The sequence below is a fragment of the Podarcis bocagei genome (genome assembly GCF_964188305.1).
Source record: "Podarcis bocagei genome assembly, chromosome: 7".
Classification (NCBI taxonomy): domain Eukaryota; kingdom Metazoa; phylum Chordata; class Lepidosauria; order Squamata; family Lacertidae; genus Podarcis; species Podarcis bocagei.
Genome location: NC_138132.1, coordinates 29637772 through 29657171, shown reverse-complemented (window position 1 = coordinate 29657171; position 19400 = coordinate 29637772). Strand labels below are relative to the sequence as shown.

Sequence of the window (19400 nt, the reverse complement as noted above, 5' to 3'; positions counted from 1 at the left end):
AGTCCTGGTTTGGAGCAGCTTTGCACCTGCAAAGTACTGTTGAATGGATTTGGTGGCGAAAGGCTTGGTGACTCCAGGCTCTCACTAAAAACTCCTTGTTAGCAATAGCACCACGGGCTACTGGTCTGTTTCCAGGCATAAATCAGTGCTGGTTTTGACCTACAAAACCTTATATGACTTTGGTCCAGGCACTTTTGGTGAGGACACAAGAGAGGGATTTCTCGGTGGTTCCTCCCAGATGGTGGAACTCCTTTCCATGGGAGGCTAGGCTGGTCCCCTCTCTGCTTTCCTCTCACCAGCAGACAGAGAGCTTTTTGTTCAGATAGGCCTTTGGCTGTTATGGCTGAGTCTTCTGAGGGTGGGTCACAATTAGTGATCCTGCAGCTGAGGTAGGACATAAAAGTCTTACCTACAGGGTCCTGGAGCAACCGGCAGATGTACAGGGAAGGGCTGTAGCTTTGTGGTAGAACATTGACCTTGCATAGAAAGTTCCATCTTCAATCCTGGACATCTCCATGTAGGTCTGGGAAGGACTGCTGGCTGAAACCCCAGATCAAAAGTCTGACTCAGTTTAAGGCAGCTTCATATATTTGTATGTTCCTATTTTTATAGCCTAATTATTTATTGAGTAGAGGCCCCACCCACTAAATGCTGTATCTGATCAGTTGATGGGCTGATGCCTTCTGTGGCCATTGGCTTCTGCTAGGCCCTGGGGTTTCAAGCTGTGGGGATATCTCCTCAAGGCTCTCTTCACCATCCAAGGAATCTGTTCTGGGGAGATGTTGACTCTGGTACACACAGTCCTACATGGGATGGACTGGGGAGTGGAGCCATCTTCTCCTCAGAGAACTTCCAAGGGTTCCTGGACTAGGACCAATAGCAACTGAATCATGCAGACCATGCATAGGAACACATTTTCAGAGCTAGCTTTGTATCAGAAAAACATACGTACGTATGAGATGGAGATTAGGGCTCTCTCAGACAGGGTGGCCATGTCATACTTTACAGAGGACAGTCATAAATGGCTCTCTGGTTCCAGCCTAGTTTAAAAAGAAATAACATAGGGAGGGAGAGCAGGAGTGGCCTTGAAGAAGTTGTCCATCAACACTTAGCACCTCAACAGCAGGTACACAGGTCACTTGAGCAGTCTTTCCCACTGCAGTGAGAAGTATTGTGTTTCTATTTATTGTAATTATTTCTGAATTTGCATCTTTACATACAGTATAAGTTAGCATATGCCAATTTCTTCAAATCTGCCTCTTCTTTTGGGTTATGCAGTTCCTCTTCTCTTGCTCCCTAACGGTATCAGAATGCCTGAAGGCATTTAGTGCATAACAGGACATATTCAGTTGTAACACTGGAAAAGTTCATTATCTCTTAAGCAATCCTGCTCAGTTCTGCCAGTTACCTCTTTTGACTTCTGCTGACCCTGGGGAGCTAAAATTTAAGCTGCTGTGTCAAAGGGACTGTGGCATTAGCTAACCAGCCCTAGCCACCAGAGAGGGTGAGGAGGACATGACAAATGGCCACAAATGCTTTTAGGAGCATTTATAACACAAAATAGCGTGGCAGATTTTGGCCACGTCTACACCTTATATTTAAGGCTAATGACTTCCCCCAAAGAATCCTAGGAACTGTAATTTATCCTCCCACAGTTACAATTCCCAAACACCGTTAACAGACTATAGTTCCCAGTATTCTGTGGGGGATCCCCGTGCTTTAAATGTATCACGTGACTGTGACCACACTCTGGTGCATGGACCACTGTCAGAGAAAAAGTATAGAAATGAAAGAATTAAAGAAAGTTGAAATGTGTGTGAGAGGGGGTAGAGCAAGCGAAGGTTGTGTTTGCAAGAGACCCGTGAGAGAAGGGTGGAATGACAGGAGCTATAGCTGTAAGTGTTAAGGACAAAGGAAGGGGAAGCTAAGAAAGTTGCTATGCCTTGAGATCAAACCAGTAGAAGCTAGTAGAAAGTAGTACTGCCATATATGGAGATAACGGCCCCTTTGCTAGCACATGTACAAATGCTTGTGCCTTTTTCATATTTGGTGTGCCATCCTCTCAACTACTTGCTGGTTGAGGTTGCCGCACTGGCCTTGCAACGCTTAAATAAACACCCTTGGTGACCAACAGTTGAAGTCTGGATTTTATTGGCTGAACTCATAGGGTCTTGGGTATCGAACCCCAATATTTCCCCAACACCAACAGAGGTCTGTGTGCTTCTTTCAAGTGGTCTGAAGTGTGTCTGCATTAAATATTCACCTATATTTGGCCCACGGGGGGGGGGGAGTTGGGCAACCGCTGTTAGCCTTTTTCATAACAAAGGAAGACCTTCAAACTTCTTTAGATCTAGGTAGCACCACAGGTGACCAGCCATGAATTCAGGTTTTAGGCTTCTAGTTTATTAATGCATGCCTCATCATCAAGCATCATCATTTGCTCTTGTCTTGTCACATTTAACTGTTTTCTTTCACATGAATATTAAAAGCATAGCATGAACCACAAAACAGCTCACTACAGATTCTTGATCAATAACACCAAGGAATAAATGCATCAGAAGTCCACTCAAGCCTTCTTTCACCTGGACTCTACATCCAGAATAGAGCCACTGCTATTAACATCAGCAGGAAGGTCTCTGACATCAGACATATCAACACTATTCAGTTAAAGCATCCTTAAACCAAAGCACATGATTTCACCCAATGAATCCTGGAAGTATACTCCTCACAGAGCTACAATTCCCAGCACTCTAAACTATAGTTCCCAGGATTTATTTATTTTTGGGGGGAAACCATGTGCTTTAAATGAATGTTGTGGATGTGCTGTAGACTGAGACCTCAACCATCAAACTCACTAGGTGACCTTGAGCCACACACCAACTCTACCAGTAGCCTACCTTTCAGGGTTGTTACTGTGAGAATAAAATTAGGGGACGGGAATAATGTATACTGTCCTGAGCTCCTTATAAGGTGGGATGATCATGATGATAATAATAATAATAATAATAATAATAATAATAATAATAATTATAAATATCAGGGAATAATAATGCTGCTGCTGCTACAGACATTTGATTTCAGGTTTGTTTTTCGTGAAAAACAAATTCAGCATCTTCTGTACTCTAGTTCAGACCATGTTTGTCCTGTAAAGAGATCCAGCTGTAGGCCTGTCACTCTTTCCAAGCACCCCCTCCCACCACTTTCCCCATTTTCTAAAGTACAATTTCTTTTCTCTCTGCCTGCCAGGGCTGAGTCATGCATGCATGCTCGTCAATGGGCAACCGCAATATCATGTTATAATTTGTGAATGAGCCACTGTAGACCTAACATCACTCTTAGACCTGCCTGACATACCACCCAAGTCCCAAAACTTTCCAATAATGCTTGACTGACAAGTCTCTTTTTAACATGGTGAACCCAGATTTTTAAAATTTGTGATTTCATGATGGGTGGGGTATAAATAATAACATTATTATTATTATTATTATTCTATTATCAGGGATGTCATATGCAATCCCACTATTTGCACCTACAAAAGTTGGGGCAGTCACACTACTTCATTTCCAATCGGTACACATCCTGTGACTTCCTGCTGAAATTCCTTGACTTTTCGTGCTACAAATGTTCTGGGTGTGTCCCACTTTTGTTCTGCTGCAGCCTTTCCTGACATCAATAATGAGGTAGCATTGGAGAAGCATCACAGAACTAATGAGCAGAATAAAGCCACCACTAAAACATAATTTTTGTGATAGCACCCACAATAAAGCACCAGTCTGGAGGGGCCCTTAGCTTGCAGTCGACATTTTCCGAGTGGGATTTTCATGTACAGTACTGTTCCTATCAATGCTCTGATGCAAGTCCTCGTAGCTGTGTTCTGAAATATTTTCAAAAAGTGGGCTACCAAGGGATGTGGTGGTGGTTGGCACTTTCACAAGCTCAGATCACTACGACAAAATCAACTAGGAAGAGTCAGAAATTGTATGCGACAGAATACCAGCTACTGGATGTGTGTGTTTAGGTGGAAGCACAATGTGGGGAGAGCTATTGCCATCCTGCCCTGTTTTTGAGTTTCCCATGATGCATCTGTCTGGAAAGATGCTTGACTAAAGGTGGACCCTCATGTCCATTCATTGCAGCAGTTGTCCTTCAGAGGGACTCAGTAGAATGGGGAAGTCCATTGCACATGCCTCTTATTTGTGTAATTCCTGGGTGCCCACAAGAAAACCGGGTTTCATTTCCAGCCTCCTACCTTGACTGCCAAGTGCTGCCTCCAACCTCCAGCCATTTCATTGCAACTGCCCCTTGGCACCATCTGTTCTAGGTTTATGAAGGAGGCAGTACAAACTGTGCGTGCCCACTAGTTAGGATAGATAAAAAAACAGGAGGATGGATCCAGACTAGGGTTGACACCCCAAACAAATTTACTGGGTGAACATATGAGGAATTTTGCTGCCTGAATTCAAGTTTTATTTATTTCAATGCAAGTTAACTCATGATTTCCCCAATCCATTGATTTCCATGGGACCCACATTCAATTAGCTTAGCCTGGATCCAACCCAATGACACTACAGATTGCCTTTACCATGTAAAAACAGATGGGCCTCCACTGGTTTTTGATTCTTCATAGGTATTTATTTCCTTCCCATGTATCTATCTAAGTGTGCATGCATGCTGTGTTAGGAAATACTGTCAGGATATTAATCAACACAAGAGTAGGGGCTGGGGAATTATTTCTCTCTAGTGTTTAATTTCTAAAAGGAGAGTAGTTGCGGCTTCAGGCAGTCATATGAACACAAGAAGAGCCGTGATGGATCAGGCCGCTAAAGGCCCTTCTGGCTGAGCATCCTTTTCTCACAGTGGTGAATCAGATGCCTATGAAAAGCTCAAAACTGAGTGCAACAGAGCTCTCACCCTTTGTGATTCCCAGCAGCTGCTATTCTGAGCCATACTGCCTCTGACCGTGGAGGTAGAACATAGCCAGCATAGCTGGTAGTCTGTCCTGGAAGCACCAATCCAGATATACTGGGGGCAGTTATTTGGCAGTGAGAGAAGTGCTCTGCAAATGGGGAAGGAAACAAAATCTCTTCTATCTGATTATTTTATGTGAGCTCTGGAGTTGAAACAAGGCGCTGGGCTAAGGCCTAGCTCAGATCAAGGCCTGCTCATCTCTTAGCTCCTTAGGCTCTTCTCCATGCTTGTAGACACTGACGGTAACCCTGCCAGTTTCAGAGCCCCACTTGTTCTTGACAAAGATGCAGAATTTCCCAGAGTCCTCGCTGCTGACATTCTCAATGGTGATGGTGATAACGGTCCCTTTCACTTCCATCTTGTACCGATCTTTGAATGTAATGACTTGCTCGTTTTTGTACCAAGTGATCTCTGGATAAGGATCTCCAGATATGATGCATGTCAAGCAGAGAGTCTGTTTAACAAACAAACAAACAAACAAACAAACAAACAAACAAACATAGCATTAGCAATAGGAATTCAGGCTTTACAAAAGAAAAGCAATACAGATAAGAAAGGTCTCTGAGTGGGAGAGTATATTAAACTTACAGCCTTATAAAATGGATGCAGCACCAATTCAGCTGTTATGTGTAAGCCTTAATGAGCGCTAGGTTATTTTAAGCTTCCAGACTCAGTTGGTAACAAACCATAGTTTACCATTTTCTCTGAATATGGGAAACTGTGGTTTGCTACTAATCACAATCAGGAGCTTTAAATGCCCTTCCCTTGTGTGTCTTTTCCCTGCCTCATATATACACAGAGAAATGTAAATATGAGGAAAAGATTTATACCATGGTCCCGTTAATGAATTAGGGGCATTCTTGTATCCATGGTGTTATAAATTGTAAGGGCTCTCAAGCAGTTTAGGGCATCCAGAGGAAGAAGTTGTTCCCCTACTATTAGGGCTAGAGTTAACCTGTCCATAACATTAGAATTACCTTGTTCTCCATTATGGTGGCAACATCTGGAAGGCCCCGAACAACTTTTGCTCGGCCTGACAAAAGATCAAATATCATTATTATTTATTCAGCTGTCACCTCACCTTTTCCCACCAAAAGAGGAATGCCTACTAAGCTTATATATTAATAATGTTATGACTGCTGCTTGACTGTTCCTTGGTTAGGCTACTGACTGTTTGACCAGGACAATCAGCTGATGCTTCACAGCTGAGAGCTAAGGCCAGAAGATGATCTTGTGATAGCTGGGAATCTCTCTCGGTAGCCTTCAGAATGCATTGCACATCAAAGCTTGGAGAAGGAGATACTCCTCCAGCTGCAAAGAGGAGGCAGATAGACAGCAAAAAAGCAGCTTGCAGTTTGAACTTCAGAGAGTTTTCCACCTGGAGTTAACTGAAATGGGAGGAGCAGCCTTGATGGCAGGGGTGGAGTTGATGCTGCTGCGGAAGATTATCCCTTTGGAGCTGCTGAAAGAGTGTCTGCTTGCTTCTTATATGCCCAACTTGTATATTTACAAGGATAGCTCATCTTAGAAAGACATCTTTAAGTCTTCAATACTTTTGGATCCATAGGAAACTCAACCCACTGGTACTGCCCCTAGATCTCCCCTCCATGACCAAGGGAAATAGTAGTGTGTCACAGTACAATATATAACACAAAACAAGCGCCTTTGATGCATTTGGTTCAGTCAACAAAGATTGCACTTTTGTATACTCACGCTCTTCCACAACAGCTGCTTCCCTAAAATGAAAAATGATATTGTAAAATCAGCATAGGCATTTTCTTATTAAATGACTATCTAATACTCGTAAAGAGATTATCTTCCTGAATCTCTGCTTTCGCCTATTCCAAGGAGCCAACCCATTTAAGCTGCATAATAACCCCGTGATATAGGTTGGAAGGAGGGGCAGATGAATGTGCCAATTCCAGTGTCTCTCGGTTTCTCATTCCCCCCCCCCCAGTGTTAAGCTCCGTTCTCCACATTTCCACATCTATTTGCAATTTTTAGAAGTCCAAATATATACAATTCCGAATGCAGTGTTGCCTAATATGTACATTTTTGCAAAGCAAATTTTCCTTAATGTAATGCATTTTTGCATATCCCCTCCACTATATTCCCATTCAATGCACAGTTTATTGCAATATGTGCATTTATGTACCCCTTACTTGGCTGGAGAACTGCACTGAAAATTCGGAAAAGTGCAAATTCTGAAAATGGCTATGTTTTGGTTCTCATATTGGTTTCAGAAAGTGTGAGTTAGGTAGATAGACCTTTAAATGTGACCTGAGTTGAATCTCTCTCCCTCCCAGCCACTCTAGCTGGGAGAGAATGTGTGTGACATCCAAGGCCCACCCAGTTGGCTTCATGGCTTCATCAGGTATTTGAACCCAGGTCATATTCAATGCTCTAGCCACTACGCCCTGTACTGGCTTATTACATGAGATTAGAGAGTTCCACCATAAATATTCAAAGCCCCCCCACCCTTAATTAAAACTAAAACACTAACGAAGACACCATCACCCCAACTGTAGGGCAAATAAAAACCCCTCACATCCCTCAAGCAATATGGCTACTCTCCTAGCTGGTAATTCAATCTTGTCTCCCCACCCCACTTTCTGGTTTTGTTTTGTTTTTGTTTTATTTTAAACAAAGCTTGCCATCAGTGCTTTTTTTGACAAGATCCAGTTTGGCAGCTGTTGGAAGAACAAATTACACCACCCTTTGTTTAATGGTAGGTCCAGTGCAGAGTACTTTGCTCCAAAGGGCAAGTGCCTCTTGAAAAAAATGTGGCTGCAAAGGATCACTAAGAGGCTGACCAGGCTGGTGTAGATGCCATACTAACTGCTTCCTATCTCAGGATGCACATTTTGTCATGAAGTACACAGTTAGGGCATCAGCTTCACACCCAGATGATTGGAACATGCTCAGAAAGAAAGCAAAACCTTCCTCTGCATTGAGTCTTGGTTAAGTGACAAGTAGAGATTTTCTACGGAAAAGGAAAGTTTCGAGCAAAAACTTACTTGAGCCTTTGATGTTCAGCCAGTGCATCATCGAAAGCTGCAAAAAGAGAGAGATTTTGACTGAATGAACCATGTTTTCCTTTACTGTTGAAATATGAAAACAATACCAGGTTCTTATCCTCTATTTGTCTCCTATGCACAGAACTGTCATTCATCTCCAAGGAAGTGCCCATAGTCTTTCCCCCCGCCTTTATATATATTTATTTATTAAGCTTTAAGGCAAATACACAAACAGCCAATGAAAAGGAAAGATTGTCAGCAGTACAATGTTTTTTATTATCCCAAACACCTATGCCCATAAATCTGGACAGAAAATGCTCAGCTGCCCTCTCTAACACAGGGAATTAGTCTCCATTAGTGAAAACAGAGCCTTGTTCATTGGGAGAGGAGAAGGGAAGGTACTTGTAGAAACTGGAGGTAAAAAATGTAGAGCTGAAATGACAGAGACAGGGAATTCTAAATTTCCTGCAACATCTCAGGTAGGAATGGTAAGTAGGGACCAAAGTGTTATTGGAATAAGTACACGGAGGGAAACAGTTCTGTGGAACACCAAGAAGTAACTGAAATTTACAGCATAAGCCTATGAGTGCTATTTAATTCAGTGGGACTTACTCCCAGTGCATATAGGATTGCAGGTGCAGGGTAGTAGTACCCATTTTGAATTTGGTTGTTGTAAGAGATGGTGTATTAAGTAAACTTTGTTCCATAGCTCAGTCTCCTGCCACTCAATGATATCACATAGCTCCTTTGCAATAGCAAAAATTACATATTCCTCAAAATCAAATATCAGTACAAAAATCTATAAATATCTGAAATTCAAAAAGTCAAATCTGACACCTGAAATGTTGTTGAATCTGTGGAAAATTTTCTTCCAACTCTAATCCTGCAGGAAGGAGTGTTAAACCAGGATCTCCTCTAAGATGGAGCTAAGTGAGCTAAGGCTGGAACTTAGCAAAGTCACATAATGTTAATTTTCTAGACCAGGGAGACTCATTTTTGTGGGGTGAGGAAGCAGGACTTTAGTCGGCAGGTCTTCCTTAGCTTCAAATGGCTGGAAGTGCAACGGCAGGGATCATGCAGTTTGTAATGTAAGGGTTAATTTTGCCAGTGTTAGAGAGAGGAAAACCAAAGGCCAGGCAGAGTGTTGGGTGTTGAGATGGCGGCAAAGATGACCCTTGGGGTACCTTCCGACTCTACAATTCTATGATTCTAAAAAAAAGCTGTTGCTTTGTTGCTTACCTTTGCCAGACAGGTCAGTCGACAGCTTGCGTGATTTTTCTCCATCAAACAACTCCAAAGTATATTTGCCTTTGTCCGACTCCTTGGGATCCAGGATGTGGAGCCAAACCTGCTCCATGGTTGTTCCTGTTTTCAGTCGGTCTCCTCCTTCCACACGCTTGTCACTGAATAAACAGGATGACATTGGATTACCATGATGTAAAAAACAACAACATTTAACTATGTCAGAGCAATGGTGCTGGGGCCAGACGTCTTAGTGCTGGTGCCAGCTAGTCTCTTCTCTGGGGAATGTGATTGATGGATTACTGCCACAGAGAGTTAAGAAGCTAGGGGTTAAGTTATGGAAAATATCTAAAATTGGGGTGTATGACCTTTTGCTACACCCAGAAGTTCCAATGTTCCTTTGTCCTCCCTCTCTCCCTGATTCAAAAATAGGGGGTTGACCTTTGTTTCACTCCTGAAGCAGGCTAGTCCATTCCCTCAGTTTCATAGACAAAGAACTACAAATGCTGAACCAAACCCCATGCCTTTGAGTTAAGGCAAAAGAGAGCAGCAATTCCCCCTCTCATTTTACCAGAAGATTCGTCCCAGATTTTCAGGTATGGAGGCCATGACTTCTGACAAGTGGTGCAAAGGTTTCCCCTCTTCATCTTTAAAATAAAGCTCAATTGCTGAGAAGAGGTTAGACAAGTGATGGCATGCAGGCAAAAGGCTCATGCATATATGGCAAACCATGTGGACGCGCCATTTTTGAACACTTCCCCACCCCATGAGTACACAAACCTCTTATGCTAATAATTTCCAAAAATGCTAGATTTGAATGTGAACTATTAGTTTTGAATGTAATTTCGTTTTGAGAATCTTTTACAATCCCCTGCGCAACGCTTGGAGCTTTAAAGTGGAGGTATAAGCATTCTTTTTAAAAAAAAATCGATCTTTATTAGTTTATAAGCAATACACAAAGAAAAAAGAAAACATAACTCCAAAAAGAAAGAAGAAAGTACAACACCAAAACACACAAATATTAAAAACAGACAACTTTCACCACCGACTTCTGACCTCCTCAGCGTGGGTTCTTTGTTTCCTTATTAATTGCATCTATTTTTCAATAAACTTAACCTGTAATAAATGTTGTTTGTACTCTTTTTACCTTATGCTATCATGAGAGTTAGTCAAAGCATACTAAAGCTTTGATGTGGGGACAATGCTCTTTTAAATATAATCCGTAAATGTCCCATTCACTGTTAAACTTTTGGGTCAACTGATCCCTGATCTTCTCAGTTATATTCTCTAATTCCATATACTCAAATAATTTAACCTGCCACTCCGTTTTTGTTGGTATAAGCCAAGGGTCAGCAAACTTTTTCAGCAGGGGGCCGGTTGACTGTCCCTCAGACCTTGTGGGGGGGGCCAGACTATATTTTTTTTGGGGGGGGAATGAACGAATTCCTATGCCCCACAAATAACCCAGAGATGCATTTTAAATAAAAGCGCACATTCTACTCATATAAAAACACGCTGATTCCCAGACCGTCCGCGGGTCAGATTTAGAAGGTGATAACCGGCCCCCGGGCCTTAGTTTGCCTACCCATGGTATAAGCATTCTAAACCAATTAAGTACTAATAAATAAACACATACTTGTGGTCCCAGGCTGCTTTCATGGCATCTGTGTAGTATTTCACCTCACTGTAGATCTTGATGCCTTCTACAGTAGGCTGGACTTTCAAAGGTGATGCAGAAAGAACTAAACAGAGAATTATGGGGAGGGAGGGGTTGTGGGGATGGAAATGCAGTTGAGAAAGATGATCAGGCCTCCTATTTTTTGCTTTTCTTTTAACCCACATTTGTTTATTTTCTTTCTGCCTTTCTTCCATGATGATAGCAAAGGTATGTATACATGTTGTTCTCAGAGGTCACTGACCCAGGCACTGACCAAACCCAGACCTGCTTAGCTTCAGCAAGGCGGCAGCCTTGTATCTATTTACATCTTTAATGTAATGTTATTGATACCACAAGGATGTGGGTTTAGAAGTAAACAACTTACCGCTGATCCTGGCAAGTTCCTTGAGGATGTCATCAAACGCTGTAAAACACATTTTTAAAAATCCTTTTAAGTAGATAAAAACAAACAAGCAGCAACACATAGCAAACATATCAGAATGGCAATATTTTCAAACTATGTTCTGGATAACCATGGGATTACTTGGAAAAGAATTAGGAGTTATTCAGTTAGAATTTCACTGAGCTCTTGCCCTTCCTCCAAGGAGCTCAGAAGAATGTGCATCAATCTTCTTCAGCCTGGTACCCTCCTAATGTTTGGGTCTACAGTTGTCATCATCCACAGCTGTTGGCAAAGCGCTGGCCACACAAGTCTTTTTTCCTCTTATCCACACAACAAATCCTGCTTAGGTAGATTAGGCCAAGAGAAAATGAGAGGTCAAAGTCACCCAGGGAGATTTATGCTGAGTGGGAATTTGAACCCTACCTAGTAAGTTCCAGATGTTCAGGGCTACTTATAAATAAAACAAATCTTTTTTTAAAAAATGCTATTACCTCCCAACACCAATAATAATTATTACAATTTCCAGGGCATGAGAATGAAACAACCCATATTTGTACTTCTCGTGTGTATGTACAATTTTCGTTTTCATTTGGTTCTGCTGTTTTTGTTTTTTGTTCTTGTTATTAAAGTGCATACTAAATGAATTTGTTTTAATTAAAAAAACAGCAGAGTGTTTTGCTTGATACACTCTGGATCTGTGTTGATAAAGGGCAGGTTAAAAAATTTGTTTAATGAACAGACAACAACATATCTCCTGCCCAATGAATAAAGAGAAACATACCTTCCTTAGAGAGATCAAGCTGAGTTGTATCTTCCCCTCGGTCATCAGAAACCACAGCTTTGTATATTCCCTTATCTGCTTTGGTAATCTAGCAAAATACAGACATACAGACATATATTTATCTATCAAAAAATGAAAAAAGCATTGAGCATCATTGATGTGTAGGGTGATCCGATGCAACAAAGGTCCACATTCCTGTGCAGCATGATTACCTGGGCAGTCTTTCATTCCCCCCACCTTATTTTAGCATGTAGTGTCTATAAATCCATTTTAATTCCACCCTATACATTACTGACCCAGTTGGCTATTGCACACTCTTTACCTTCTTAATCCGCAGGACTCCAGCACCTGTCTTTGGGTCATACTGACCATCTGAACGAGGTTTGTTATCAAAGAACCATTTGAAGGTGCTCTCCTTCTTCATGTTTGCTGCCTGTTGAAAGGAAATGGGTAGGGGGGTGGAGGCTTACTTGAAATCTGGTTAGGGGAAGCAATGTAGAAACTGCTCCTCTCTGCTGCTACAGCATCCCCTAGGGCAGCCCTGCCAGGGAATCCCATTTCTGGCACAATTAATGTCACAAATAGTTTAGCTTTCAGCAGTGGTAGTGTGGAGGGAGAGTGCAAGGGAGCACAACTCCAGGATATTTTACAGGGCCAGAGCAATGACAATACCTGCTGGGAATACAAGGGAATTGATGAATTCTACTTGCTCCGGCAAGTGTAATGAGCGATAAAGAGACTTTCAAGTACAATCTATTGTCTGGGACAGAGAAGCATAGACTAAGTCAGAGAAAGAGGGAAATACTTAAATAGAGGCTAGGTACTGCTTTGCTTTTATTGGATGGGATGACTGCTTCATGCTAGTGGTTTAAACGGTAACTTATTGCAGCTTCCTTGCAAGATTGCATTTCTGTTGTTGCATTTCAGTTGGCTGACGATCTTTTGTTAAAGCTCAGCATCATATACAATATGACGCTATGTAGTCAGAAGCAAGTACCAATGAGTTCAGTGAAACTGACTTCCTGTAAGTTTACTCCCAGCAGGATTACAGTCCTGCTGGTCCTAATAAATGGAGTATTGTGGTATGTACTGCTGCTCTTTGATGAGTGTATAATATAGAGTGGATCAATAACAACTGCTTGCATTGTTGGACTCTCCTTGAGTTCACGGTTACAAAGACTAATGATCTCTTGCACTTAAAAAAAATCTACCACTATACCACTGCTCCACCGGCCTCTGGTAAAATGGGAACAAGGCTGAAATTGTGGGGATGGTTTTATTTTGTTAACTGAGACCAGAAGACAGAACATTTTGCATCTTTGTTATGCCAAAACAATAGGCTTCACTCCCAACCCCACTTACCTGGGAGTAAGCCCCATTGAATTCAACAGGACTAGACATAGGTAGGATTGCACTCTTAACTGCCTATTAATTGTGGATATTGTCTCTCCTCTTTTCTTTTCCTTAATAACAATAATAATAATAATAATGCCAGTGTCTGGGATTGTGCTGTTTACCTTGCAGGTCAACAGAACTTCACAGTCTTCAGTGACCTTCCACTGTAGCTGTTCAATAAAATGTGGACCTATTAAATGGAAAGAAACAATCTCAGTCATCTGCTGTGCTCAAAGTTATTGTAGATTTGAAGGAGGAAGGGGTTGGTTTCTAGGCATAGTTAAGCATAATTTTCTTTTAAAAACAGTCAAGGGAATCTTGACTAGGCAGAACTAGGCAGGTGATGAGATGGGTGGAATTTTGAGCACTATCACTTTGGGGACAGGATTGATTTCTTCTTTTGCTTGTTGAAATTAGGCATTTTCCTATTTTAAACAATTTTAAATGGAAATGTCAGAAATCAAAGACCCTGGTTTTGAAAAATTCTTAGATGAGAACGAATCAGGCATCCAAGTGGGGAGGTGCATCCGCTGGCTCAATGTCCCTACAGCAGAAGCCATGTCTGTGTCCAGCTTTGGGACTGTCTCTAAAGTACAACACACTGTACAAAACTCTTGCTAACTTTTCAGCTCCTCTACCTGTAACCGTGACCTACTTTGCCCCATGTCAACAAATGACATTTGGTATCACAGCTTTGTTCCCCCACCTCCCCACCCCAGGTGCATTTTATGAGTGACCCCTTGTGCCACAAATGCAGCTTCTCAAGCCAGGCATATAGCCACTGACTGCCACTTACCATGCTTTCTCTTCCATTCTCTCTTCTTGGCATCAGCCTCTGCTTTAAGTTTATCAAAATCTGGAAGAATAAATACACCATCGGATCAGTGTGTGATGACAAGCCAAGATTTCTTGATTCATGAAGGATAGTGTTGGATGTTTAACACTGTGCTGAGATAAGTATCTTCCCCAGATGTGTTGATCTACTAGGTTTTCCAGTAGATCTATTAGGTTTTCAAGATCCAAGGGCACGAATACGGAGCGAAGGTAGGAGACTGACTGTGAGACAAGAGAAAGTAATGACACTTGCCCGTGGGTGGTAGGGATGGAATAACCTTTCCATTTCAGTTTGTCTCAATTTCTAATTTTTCCAATCTTAAGTGTGATTCACCACATTGCCATAGCTTTGTGATTGATTTTTTTTTTTTAAAAAACCAACTATTTAAGAGCTGTTCCCTAAACACTGCATCAAGTTCAGAAACTTCCTGAACATTTAGAAGCAGCCTTCCCTAACCTGGTGACCTCCAACTGTTTTGAACCATAGTTCTAATCAGTCTCACCTACCCCCTGCCTGGGCTGGCAGGGGCTGATGGGAAGTGTAGTCCAAATCGGCTTGAAGGGACTAGGTTGGGGAATGCTGCCTAAAATGTCTCTTGTGGCCCACAGCCACAAGAGACATTTGCAGCTGCCTTCTTTTGCTTGCTGACCCTCCACGTACCGTCCCCAACCAGAGCCAAAGTAAACTGGTTTTCAGCTTTGCCGTCTTTCAGCTTGGCAGTGTACGTCCCCTTGTCGTCCTCAGAGAAGTCTTGGATGATCAGTTCCACAAGGCCTTTTGCTTTGTCAAAATTGATCTTATGTGTCTAAATGTAAACAACAGGAACAGCAACAGAAGCAAAAATAAGTTGTTAGCAAAGGAAAACATGGCTAGTGAGGAACTGAACAATGCATTTTAAAATCCCACTAAAATCACAGCAAAAGACAACCACGAGAATAAAAAGGAACCATTTATTTATATCGGCTCACTACTCCAAGGACTTCAGAATTGAGAAATGGGGTTCATAGCATCCAGAAAGCAAGAAGGGAGCAAGCAGGAAGGGATTCTTAGGGGCAGAATTGCCCCAATACATTTTGTGGCCTGAGAAGTACAAGATGGAGCCCTCTCCATTTTTCATTTTTCATACAGAAGGTGGCTGGACTGTCAGCATCTTCCACTGGAACAACCTCTTCCATTGCATCTGAGGGAAACTCATCAGCCTGTGTGTGTGTGTGTGTGTGTGTGTGTGTGTGTGTCTGTGTATTTCTGATGAAATGTCTGCAGACACCAATTCCCCACAAGGAAATGCCTTACATGACAAAACTGAGCAGGATTTAACAGCCCCATCAGCTAATAAGCTGGTGTGTGTGTGTGTGTGTTAAATTATGCTTTATTGGATGCTTGCCCCAGTTTCTTGGTGCACAGCCAGTGCAGACCTGAACCTCACTCCTCTGCCCATTAGCTGACATCACCAAGTGACATCAGTTGAGTGACAGGTTTGGGGGAAATGGCATCATGGGCCAAACTGGATCCCAGATTGGCCGCAGGGCAGTGGTTCCTCACCCTTCTCGTAAAGCAAATGATGGGAAACTCACTGGAGTGCTTGAAAGCTCCTTTCCGTTGAAAATCAAGTGCAGCTCTGCCTCTGGGGAGAGCTTCTCAACCTCCAGCCACAGCCGCACCTCCCCTTTCTCCAGAACATCAATGTTCCATCCGGATATCAGGTCAATTACTGAAAGGAACAGAAGAAGATGTGACAGGTTATTGGAATCCGAGGATGAAGAGTGAAGCTCAACTTGAACTAGCAACATTTGATGGATTAAGGCTTATTGCTGAACTCCTTGGGAGGCTTGCAAAATGTAAAAACAACAACCAACCCCATAATTATTTGGTCTGATTTTCCTTTAACACTATGCCAATCCATGGCAAAACCGATGCCCAAGGGTGTGAATACTCATAGTAAAACACTTTTGACTTAGCATTATGTTCATCTCCTCCAGACAAACCATGAGCAGTAAGTCAAGAACAAACGTTGGTTACAGCTTGTGGTTTGGAGCGCAACCGATTCTAGGTTTGGCCACAATGCTAAACTAAACCATGGCTTGGTTCCAGATAGGGTGGCAGAGGAGGAAAGTGGCCAAAAGTAGATGCCTGTATGCATTCACCCTTAGCCCTGGTTTGGCTTGGCTTTCTGTGCAAACTGGGCCTACACAACACACCTAAAAAAAGCTTGCCTGGTGGCTGAAGGCTGATATAAAACGTACAAACAGAAAATATACAAAAATATACACAAAAACCACTAGGAGTTATTTATTATTATCTATTTTAAATTTTAATTACAGTGGTACCTCGGGTTACAAACTTAATTTGTTCAGGAGATCTGTTCTTAATCTGAAACTGTTCTTAACCTGAGGTACCATTTTAGCTAATGGGGCCTCCCGCTGCCGCCACACGATTTCTGTTCTCATCCTGAGGTAAAGTTCTTAACCCGAGTACTACTTCTGTAGTGGTCTGTAACCCGAAGTGTTTGTAACCCAAGGTGTTTGTAACCTGAGGTACCACTGTATTTTTACCCTTGTGTTTGTTAACCCCCTTGGTCACTGTTTGTAGCTGCAAAGTCACATATCATTTTTTAAAACAACAACTTACAGGGGTTGCGGATCTCCTGGCTGATCTTCCGCAGCTTGTCCAGTTCTGGAAAAAAATAAAATGCAATGAACAGAACTAGGCCTTAGACTTAAGAGAAGGAGCCATGCACATCCCAACCCTTTCCCCATTGGGTGCTGGTGCTTTGGTTCAGTTGCCAAATTTCTACTGTGCTGAATAAATGAGTGGTAGAACATTTGAGACAGCCTTGGGAAGGAGCTGATTCAGTAACTAATAGAAAACACTCAAGGGTGGCACACAGCAATGGGTGGTCTGAGAAATGGCCCTGGCCAGGCCAGGCCAGGCATGAGTCCCCAAGGGACAGGCAGGCCAGGAGAGCCTCATTCAGCTCATGGGCTAAAGGTTCTGTACACCTAGTCTGGGGTGCTTGAGTGCAATGACCCCACAATGACATTGGTTCCTTCTGATTGCATTGCCTTAGACTGTGTAACCTGGAACCCACCAAGTCACGTAAAGTTTGCCTGCCACATACAGTGGCCTGTTGGGTGTCAGGAGGTAAAGGACCGGCCCCCTTTTGTGGGCTGCCTTCCATGGCTGCTTAGCTTAGTTTGGGTTGGTGGATCACAAGTTGTGCAAGCTTCCTCTTAGAGCAGCCTCTCTCAACCTGTGGGTCCCCAGGTGTTGTTGAACTACAACTCCCATCACCCCAACTAGCAAGGCCAGAGCTCAAGGATGATGGGAGTTGTAGTCCAACAATATCTGGGGACCCATAGGTTGAGAACCACTGTCTTAGAGGATGATGTGAATGAAACCAAAGTAACCATGCGGTGGATTGGATTTTACTTGAGGAGACATCTTTGTGGAGGTAGAGGATGTAAGAAGGCAGCAATTTCTATTCTGACCTATATTCCTCTCAATCAGCGCTGTTTCTCTTTTGCTGCAGCTCAGTTTCTGTCAGATACTACAGTATTTGTCTCACTGTCCGGTATATAACATATGTTACATAACTAGTTAAGTTACTTATATATTTTACCTTCATTTCAGTGTTTAAAAAACCCCTCATGCTTGAGGACTTAAAAAGAACAACGTTGTGAATGAATACTGGTTGTATTCACTTGACTGATTCCATTCGTGACCATAGAAGAGCACACACTATTTCTGCTCCCTTTTCCATTTTTGTCAGAATCCTCCAACATTCCAAGGTGCAGGAAAAAAACATTCACCAATCTGCACTGAGACCTCTTGTCTTTGTGAAAAAGGAGAGTCTTGCAGAATAGAACCTGCCCACTCCAACCTCTTTCAGGCACATTTGAGGATGGAGCACAGAGGACGCACAATTTCAAACCTAGCAACTTGGGAGGAATTTATATCTGAGCCTCCAATCATGCAAAATTAGCTAGATTCTTTTTTTTAACCCTGTAAGGATGGATTATTTACCTTCCTGGGTTAAAAGATGACTGGCAGAGATGTCTTCATCAGTGTCTGTTACTTCTACTGAGTATGTCCCCAGATCTCTTTCAGTGGCATATTTCAAAATGAGTTTAGATCTTAAAAGAAAATAAAACGCAAACACGCAAATTAAGACATATCTATGCAGCTGTAGTTGTTCTCAGGGTTCTGTACTTTGGGTGGCTTGTAATGGCACAAAAAGCACACCTAATTAAAAACTGGCAACACTGCAAGCTTACTTATCATCTTTGTTTACAACCTCGACCCTGTCAGGATTTGGTGGCCCTTCGTAATCCTTAGACCAGATAAACTCTGAGGTGTCAACCATTTCTGGAGCCTCAAAGGCCATATAGATGAATCCTTCTTCATCCACCCCAACTTCAATTTCTTTTGTGCCTGCAAATTAAGAGAAAAAAGTAATTTAATTTTTCAACACAGTGAAATAAACCACAGCTTTTATCACCTTTTCTCCTTGCCTAATGCCATTACATAAGAGGAGCCTGCAGGATCAGGTAAATGACCCATCTAGTTCAACATCCTGTTCTCACACTGGCCAACCAGATGCCTAAGGGAAGCCGGCAAGATGGACAGGAGCGATGCCCAACTGCGATTCCTAACAACTGGTATTCAGAAGCATGCTGCCTTTGACTCTGGAGGAACAGCACCGCCACCATGACTGGTAATAATAATAATAATAATAATAATAATAATAATAATAATAATAATAATAATAATAATTTATTATTTGTACCCCGCCCATCTGGCTGGGTTTCCCCAGCCACTCTGGGCGGCTTCCACAAAGAAGTGGTAAAGGTAAAGGTAAAGGGACCCCCGACCATTAGGTGCAGTCGTGACCGACTCTGGGGTTGCGGTGCTCATCTCGCTTTACTGGCCGAGGGAGCCGGCATACAGCTTCTGGGTCATGTGGCCAGCATGACTAAGCCGCTTCTGGCGAACCAGAGCAGTGCACGGAAACACTGTTTACCTTCCCGCCGGAGCGGTACCCATTTATCTACTTGCACTTTGAGGTGCTTTTGAACTGCTAGGTTGGCAGGAGCAGGGACCGA

General features: G+C 42.5%; 1 protein-coding gene across 2 annotated transcripts in view; it reads right to left on the bottom strand.

The window, feature by feature from the left end:
* Positions 1-2381: 2381 nt before the first annotated feature.
* Positions 2382-19400, bottom strand: part of MYOM3 (myomesin 3) — a 47531-nt gene continuing 30512 nt past the window's right edge. For both annotated transcript variants that reach the window (XM_081204056.1, XM_081204055.1), the window contains 16 exons: positions 18573-18729; positions 18322-18431; positions 16927-16971; positions 15873-16009; positions 14959-15103; positions 14260-14319; positions 13586-13653; positions 12391-12501; positions 12069-12156; positions 11270-11308; positions 10864-10969; positions 9225-9388; positions 7986-8022; positions 6682-6704; positions 5946-6001; positions 2382-5422 (listed from right to left, as the gene is read on the bottom strand). In XM_081204056.1, coding sequence (XP_081060182.1) covers positions 5147-5422; positions 5946-6001; positions 6682-6704; positions 7986-8022; positions 9225-9388; positions 10864-10969; positions 11270-11308; positions 12069-12156; positions 12391-12501; positions 13586-13653; positions 14260-14319; positions 14959-15103; positions 15873-16009; positions 16927-16971; positions 18322-18431; positions 18573-18729 — 1622 coding nt within the window. In that variant the 3' untranslated portion in view covers positions 2382-5146. The remainder of the gene's footprint in view (positions 5423-5945; positions 6002-6681; positions 6705-7985; positions 8023-9224; positions 9389-10863; positions 10970-11269; positions 11309-12068; positions 12157-12390; positions 12502-13585; positions 13654-14259; positions 14320-14958; positions 15104-15872; positions 16010-16926; positions 16972-18321; positions 18432-18572; positions 18730-19400) is intronic.